This window comes from Alnus glutinosa, chromosome 8, assembly GCF_958979055.1.
Source record: "Alnus glutinosa chromosome 8, dhAlnGlut1.1, whole genome shotgun sequence".
Taxonomy (NCBI): domain Eukaryota; kingdom Viridiplantae; phylum Streptophyta; class Magnoliopsida; order Fagales; family Betulaceae; genus Alnus; species Alnus glutinosa.
In genome coordinates, this window is record NC_084893.1 from 4457920 (window position 1) to 4466556 (window position 8637).

The 8637-nt window shown below is 37.0% G+C and overlaps 1 protein-coding gene across 1 annotated transcript; it reads left to right on the forward strand.

Annotated features, from left to right (window-relative positions):
* On the forward strand, positions 1–1637 carry LOC133875449 (protein JINGUBANG-like). Its single transcript, XM_062313593.1, has 2 exons — positions 1–976; positions 1129–1637. The coding sequence occupies exons 1-2, from the start codon at positions 65–67 to the stop codon at positions 1444–1446; spliced, it is 1230 nt and encodes a 409-aa protein (XP_062169577.1). The 5' UTR covers positions 1–64; the 3' UTR covers positions 1447–1637.
* Positions 1638–8637: the final 7000 nt, after the last annotated feature.

Consider the following 8637-nt stretch of genomic DNA (forward strand, 5'->3'; position numbering starts at 1 on the left):
CTTTCTTCGCCCCATATTCTCTCCTCTCTCTCTCTCTCTCTCTCTCACTCTCTAATATGGGATTATGGCAGGCCCAGAATACTGTAACTCAAAGAACGAGTCTCAGACTGAGTCCAACCACCATCCATCCGAGTTAAAATCCCTTCTTTCCCTACCAAGCCTCCAGTCGGTTCCTTCACTCACCTCACAATTATCCCACCAACAACAACTCTATCTTTCCAACACCCACCACCACTGCCTCACCACTATCAAAGGCCACACCTCCTACATATCCTCTCTTGCCCTCGCCGGAGAATTCCTCTACACCGGCTCTTCCGACAGAGAAATCCGCTCCTGGAAGCGCAACCCTTTACAGGACTCTGAATCCGACGATCATGAAACTCCAACAAACAACCTCGTAACCGCCGGGAAGGGTGCAGTGAAGTCCCTCGTGGTTCAAGCTGACAAGGTCTTCAGCGCTCATCAAGACAGTAAAATTCGTGTATGGAAAGTCAACTATCACGAGCCTGATCATCGAAAGTACACGCGCTTAGCCACGCTCCCAACACTTGGCGACCGCGCCTTGAAGCTCCTGACGCCAAACAACCAGGTTCAGATTCGACGGCACAAAAAACGCACGTGGGTCCATCACGTTGACGCTGTGTCCGCAATTGCTTTGTCGGACGACGAGTCGCTCCTCTACTCCGTTTCATGGGATCGGACGCTCAAAATCTGGCGAACGAAGGATTTCAAATGCTTGGAATCCCTCACAAACGCGCATGACGATGCAATAAACGCACTGGCATTATCTGACGACGGCCATGTTTACACCGGTTCAGCCGACAAGAAAATCAAGGTGTGGAAGCAAAACATAGAAGATCGGAACAAGCATTTTTTAGTTGCCACGCTGGTGAAACACAACTCCGGGATTAATGCATTGGCTCTGAGCAGTGATGGGGCTGTGCTCTACTCTGGTGCATGTGACAGATCTATATTGGTATTCTTAAATTACCCTTTTAGACTGTCAAATTTATATTTGAAATGAGACGTGAACGATGAATCTTTTGCTCCCATTAGTTCAGATGATATATATGCTGATAAAAAATGATAAATTTAATTATTTAATTTATATAATTTATGTTTTGACAGGTATGGGAGAAGGGTGGCGACGGCAGCATGGAGGTTGTGGGGAAGCTTAGAGGCCACGGCAACTCCATATTGTGCTTGGCTGTTGTGTCTGATTTGGTTTGCAGTGGTTCGGCAGATAGAACTGTTAGGGTTTGGAGAGGATTCGACAGAAATTACACTTGTCTGGCAGTTTTGGAAGGACACAGAGGCCCAGTCAAGTGCTTAACTGCAGCAATTGATGGTTGCAACAGTACTACATCCGATGAAGCTTACCTTGTTTACAGCGGTGGTTTGGACTGTGACATTAAGGTTTGGCAGGTTTTGGTTCCTATTCTTTAGATGACAAATCCTCCTTTTAGCCGTTATGTACAGAATGCGAGGATATATATATATACTGTAACTGTGTGCTTTCTTTCAATTCCCAGCTTTTTTATTTTTATTTTATTTTCAGTCTCTTTTGGATTGTATTTAGATCCTACTGTACAAGTACTGTTTGAAGGTCGCCCACGAGGATGAGGGGTTGTTTTTCAGCGAAATCTTTTGGTATATATTAAATAATTTAACCTATATATATATATATCAAGTACTAATAGTGACAGAAACACCTAATAAACTATGATAAAGGAATCTTTTCAGATTGATTGCTAATCGCCTGCTTAAAATCCGACCAGCTGCCGTGTTAGCAGCAACAAGTTGTTTCGATTCACCTAGCTAGCTTGTCTTCCGGAAGAAGACCTACCAATTGTTTATCATATTATAATTAATTAAAGACAGCATTGAGAGAGAGAGAGAGGTGCAATGTGTATAGAGAACGATTCCGAACAATTCAAAATATAAGATAGCTTTTACGAGGCTTATTTGTCCGAGCAGATTTTGAGCAGTTTATCTTCTACTACTTAGATAGGTAGAATATTATTCTATAAAAACTCTCCCACATTTGTTGATCCGGATAATAAATTATCGGGTATCCGGATCCGTGCAACGTGATTTGCGTGCATATGCACAAAGCCTTCCATTTCTTGCCTCATCAGTGAATAATGACGATAAATTAATGCCATTAGTGCTCTTTGTCTTCCTTCAAGGATTAGTTGGGTGGTGGGACTCCACGAGACAGAGGGCAACAAGGGTCTGGCGCCTTATAATTAGTCAAGTTCACACTCAATAAAGATCATACCTTCCATCTTCTAAAATAGTCCACATGCATTCTCGAAATATTTTATTTATCATGAAGTTGGATTTCTCTTTTCTACAATCAACATCCAAAGGTGAGTTAAAATAATCGTCAAAAGCAAAAGAATTTGTAAACTATTACATACTAACAGCGCGCTACGCAAAAGCACATGTTATAAAAAATTACGGGGTAATTCATACTAACTATATATAATATATAAGGGAGTGATTCCCACACAACCTCTCCCACACAACTCTCGTACAACCCCTCTTACATTATGTGAGTTTCATATATAGGACCCACACAATGTGAGAGGAGATATATTATTCTTACATCACATTACCCTACATTAATCCTACATCAAGACACATTAGGTGTGAGATCAATGTATATGGGACCCACACCCTATATGCCTTGGTGTGGAATTGATATAAGGTAATGTGATATAGAAAAATCATTTCTTGAAAAACAAATGATGATACTATATTGAGAAATACAATTTACCCCACAGTGGTTAAGCAGTAAAACATGAAATCGATCTCTTTAAGATTTCATTTAACATTCTCATGGTAAAATTAACATATGAGTTACACATTACCTCCTAATCAACATGAAAATGTCGTATCATTTAACATTTTTACTCATTTCCCTCGCCCAAAATCAGATGAGTATTCTGAAAATAGTGAATATATGCTACCCTCATTATTGTGGCTTCTAAACCCTCTTGTAGTCGTAATAGGCGACAACTTATCGACTGAATTGTCTCAAATACCGCCATTTCCGACGCCCCCTTTCTTAGATTGTGTGCTAAGAAACTATTACACTGGATCCTTTATTTGGCTTATTTCTAACTATTGCTAGGTTTGATTTTGCACTAGTGAAAAAGATTTATTTGGCTTATAGACTAGTATGCATTACGACTAAACTCTAGTGAAAAAGATTTATTTTGACCGTACTTTGTTGAAGTCAAGTTCATAAAATGACCAGAGGCTCAGAGCTACTCTAGATTTGGCTCATGATCGACTTGTCTGGAGGAGCGGGGATAGCTCTACTTTAGAGCACGTTTGGTATGCAGAATACACTGCACGTTATTTCTACTTAATAGTCATTATTTTGTTTGATTGTACAACATTATTTGGAATAGTCATGCTCATCGATCAAATGACTATTTCTCGATCTAAATAGATGAATAACTATTAATCTCTAAAATGAGAGGAATAGATTGTGTTTTCCAAAAAAATTCTACATTATTATTATTATTATTTGAAAACTCATTTAAAAAAAAAGGGAAAAGAAAAAAGCTTATAAATGAATTTTATGGGTGGCCAACCACCAACTCCCCCTAGATTTGTTTCAGCGGCTTGTAGTAAAAATTGTGGTATCCCTGATGTTCAGATAACTATAAGAAGCGTTTGATACGTACGTAGAATAGTTATTCCATTATAAAAAAGAAAAATAGTTATTCCTAAAATAAAAGAAAGTAAAATGGAATAGCTATTCATATTTCTCAGTTTAGTGACAACACATATGCTCTCACTAGAATAAAATCAAAATTACTAAAATACCAACATTTAGAAATAAAAACAAAAATACTGAAGCTCTCCTTTTGTTTAAGAATGTGAAACTCTGGCGGTTAGCGGAGGATTTTAGCGACCGGTGACGGGTGAACTTCAGCTCCAAGTGGTGGATTATGGCGGCAACCAATGGCTAATTTTTTTATGAATTCCAGCGCTGGATTCCGGTGATTCCAATATATATATATATATATATTGTTGGTTTTTTTTAAAAAAAAATTAAAAAAAAAACGTCTATTCCTCGGTTTAAATATTCCAAGACTGAAAAACTTACCAAACTATGAAATAACTATCCATTCCGTGGGTTTAATCCTTATACCAAACGGACCCAAGTTTTTTTATAAACTTATGACGATGATAAATATGTTTCGGACTTTGTGGGTGAATCCTACGTCTCTGAGAAGAAAAGTAAACGATGACTTATAAATGTTCAAGTCATTTTAAACTCAGAGCATTTCTTTTAGATCCTTTTTCTCAAATTATCCTTAATTAAAATAATAATAATAATAATAACGATTGCCATCTCATTCAACTGATCCAAGTGAATCATCCAAGGCTGTGGTCGGAACTTACCCAAAAGAAAAAGAAAAAGATGTGGTCAGCAAAAACAAGAAAAAGAAAAACAGAGTAAATAAATTAGATAACGATTATTACTACTCAAAGGGCATTTGAAAGTTATCATCATGCTCAGATACAAAAAGAATAAAAAAAAAAATGAAGAAGATGAAGAAGAAGGAAGACTATAATAATAATAAGTAAACTTTATAGGCTCATGCAAGAGCACTAAAAAAAAAACAACCTTTTAAACGACAAACCTTTAACATTACACCATCATATTGGAGAAGTAGAAAGTAGCGTTAGAGCTTGCATCACACTATGTTTCTTCCCTTAATACTTAATTATTAATTCTGTACGACAAATATTATTTATGTACGACACGTAGGTGGCAGCCTTGTGTGTTAGCCATCTAGCTACAACAGAAATTTTAACCTTATGTGAAAAAGCCCATTTAACTAATCTAAGTGGAGGGGAGTTAGGTAACAGTCATTGTTTCCCATGCCACGCTATTCTAACCTAATTATTTTCTCTGTTTTTCACAATCCACTTTTCTCAAAGATGAGCATTTAAAATATAAACATAATGATTTTTGTTCATATATATCCAACTACAAACCTACCTCCTCTAACTCGGATAATCTCTTGTCCATGTGTCAAACCCTGTGAAATTCCAGAATTATTATACCTTTACTTTTAGCCTAAGTTTGATATGAATATATACACTTGAAGTCAAAGCCGCAAACAGTCAATTTTTATATAAACAAATAATTGAACAGACAAATAAGATGTGGACAAAGTTTTCCTCCAAATTGATTGAATGAAATTTATTAAACTGACTTATGTTATTAAAGCATGTAAGAATCATAATAAACTGATCGAATTAAAGGAATTTTCACAATTCAATTTGAAAGAAAACTTTATTCTTTCAAATGTGTATCATCATTGTTATGGAAGATTACAAAGGAGGGCTAAAAGCAGACCATAAATGTAATATATGCGTCCTTTAAGCATGATGTGGATGTGCAATAAGTGAGACAGAGAGAAAGATGTCCATTAATTCAAGTCAAATGGATGTGATCTATTTTACCGGCAATATCTTGTTTTGATGCATTTAACTGTGTACATGATGCTACTTTATTTTAAAATTTTAAATGATGTGACAACATACACACACTATTACATCTATAAAATTTAATCTGGACCATAAAATAAATCATTTCAATTTCAACCGATCTGTTCTTACTGCAGATATTGGTTTAAAAGTGATTATACATCTAACAAGCCAGCTTAAAGTAAAACAGTATGTCAAAGTCCTATCTATCATCAGTATAAGTTAATCACACTTTCATAACTTACAATAATAAGTTGAAGTAGGTGACAATTGCTTTCAGTGATATACTTTGTAATACTAAGTGAAAAGTGCACTGATAGCTGAGCTACCTATCAGTACACATATGAAGCTCCGAATACCTGATTATTCCACCAGGCATATGTAATTTAATATTCGCTACAACTTAAAAGAATAAACATTATTTATAAACATCTTTATTAAGTAAAATGGTTTATTACATAAGTTCCTTGATTAGTTGAAGATTAATCCATACCTATCAACAGATTTTTCTTTCCTCCCTGACATGCATCACTTTTCACCCACTCAAATTCATATTCACAAGACATTTTTTTTTTTTTTTTTATAAGTAAGAGAAATATCAATAAAAAGCGCAAAGCGCAATCAAGTACACAAGAAGTATACAAGAAAGGCAACTAAGTAGAAGAAGAACACAAGACAAGGAAATCATTAAAACTAAACGATAAAGGTGCGAGGAAGGCCGCCGACCAAGAGTACAAAGAATAAAAGAAAAAGGACATGAGTTCCTCAATGGTTCTTTCTTTGTCCTCAAACTACCTATCATTGTGTTCCCTCCACAAGCACCACAAAAGACAACAAGGGACCATCTTCCACACGGCTACACTCCGAGAGCGACCACCCGTCCACCAGCAAGCGAATAAATTTACCACCCGAAGAGGCATAACCCAAGACAAACTAAAACGACTAAAGATGGCATTCCATAGAGCGCGTGCAACCTCACAATGGAGAAGAAGGTGATCCACCGACTCCCCATTCATTTTGCATATGCATCATCTATCAATCACAATGACACGCTTCTTTCTGAGGTTGTCCAAGGTAAGGATCTTCCCTTGCACTGCCGTCCAAGCAAAGAAAGCTACTTTCAAGGGAACCTTGGTCCGCCAAATACTTTTCCAGGGAAAATGAATAGCCTCTTTGCAAGCAAGAGTCTTATAGAAAGATCTAACATCAAATTTCCCTTTGTGAGAAGGGGACCACCAAAGCCGATCTTCCCCATCACAATTCACTCTGGTTGAGTACAGCAAAGAGAAAAATGAAGCCAAAACATCCACCTCCCAGTCGTGGGCCGCTCGGAAGAAGCTAACATCCCACTGATAGGACCCGCTCACCACATCCAAATGGTCTGCAACATGTGCATCCTTGTCATACGCAATGTCGTACAAAACTGGGAAAGCTTCCTTAAGAGGCACCTCACCACACCACACATCATCACCCAAAGACGGATCCTAGATATCTGTTAGAAACGCCTATCTAGAAGGGAAAAAAAATTATTAAAACTAATCACCAAAAGAGCTACAAACGCAGTTGTCCAAATATAAAAAGAATAAAAAAAGGACTTAAGCTCCTTTAATGTCCTTTTGCAATACTCGAAATTTCAATCATTTCTTTTCCTCCAAATGCACCACAAAAGGTAAGAATGTACTATCTTCCACATGACAGCATTCTAAGAGCTACCACTAGTTCACCAACAAGCAAATAAATAAACCATCCGGCTAGGCATAACCAAGAACAGCCCAAAGCGACTAAATGGGTAAGGATATTTCCTAGAACTGCCGACTAAGCCAAAAAAAGCAATAATCAAAGGAACCTTAGTCCACCAAATACTATTTCAAAGAAAAGGTATGCCATCATTATATACAAGGACACTGTAAAAGGACCTAACATTGAACACCCATTTGTTTGAAAGGATCCACCAAAGCTTGTCTTTTCCTTCTCGTCTCACTCTAAAGGAGTACAACAAATTGAAGAAAAAGTCAATACATCCATCTCCCAATCATGAGCCGCTCTAATAAAGCTTACGTGCCACTAAAGGGAACCACTAGAAAGTTCTAAATGAACAAAAGCAACGAAAGCATCCTTCAAATAAGCAATGCTATATAAAATCGGGAAAGCTTCCTTAAGGGCCTTCTCCCAACTCCACACATCATGCCATAATCTAATTTTGGAGCCATCTCCCAGCTCAAATCTGGTATGACTAGAAAACATCCTCCAACTCCTCCTAATATTCTTCCATATCCCTACCCCATACGGCCAAAAGGGAACAATAGAACACCACCCACCCCAAGAACTACTGAATTTGGAATCCACAACAACTCTGCATCACGTCTCTCTCATGCACATAGCCCACACAACCATTTTCCCTTATCTTTTTTTTTTCTTTTTTTTTTAATAAGGAATGTCAATATCTTTAATTAAGCACAAAGGGGCGCAATGTTAGTACAAATGAAGTATACAAGAGAAACACTCATTTGAAGAAAAAGAACAAAAAGTCCAAAAATATGCAAAACTAGAAACAAGCAAATTATGATGTGCACATATCCAAGTATATAATGTGTTGAACACAAGCTTTTCTACCAAACAAGTCAAGAATGGAACTCCATAATTCTCTTGCTAGTTCACAATGAATCAATATGTAATTAATGGACTCCTCACTCATCTTACACATACAACACTACTCAACCACCACCACATTCATCTTTCTCAAGTTGTCGAGCGTCAATATTTTCCCTAATCCACCCAACTATTCTATTTTTTCCAAGAAAAAATGCCATCCACGAAGGAAAATTTAAACTCTTCACCTATCCCACCCCATAAGAATGTTTTTTCCATTTTTGTTATCAATTCTTTGTTTTACACCTTTCTTTAATGGCTTAGGCCACCTTTTTCATACAGAGCAGGATTATTCGACATATTATAAGAAAACTAACTTGTCATCAAACATACTATCTTATTGCACAAGCGAGTTTATTGCTTGATTTAAGTTCCAAGTCTTGGAAAACACCTCCCCCAGCCTCCACAAAAGCAACTAAAAATATAAATGAATAAAGAATGCAAATTAAGCACAATCGGTCAGCCTGG

What these genes read in the sequence shown, in the direction of transcription:
- LOC133875449 (XM_062313593.1), top strand. Translation starts at nt 65, where the DNA reads ATGGCAGGCCCAGAATACTGTAACTCAAAGAACGAGTCTCAGACTGAG. An exon ending in CATGTGACAGATCTATATTG is followed by an intron (nt 977 to 1,128) that starts GTATTCTTAAAT and finishes ATGTTTTGACAG; the next exon opens with GTATGGGAGAAGGGTGGCGA.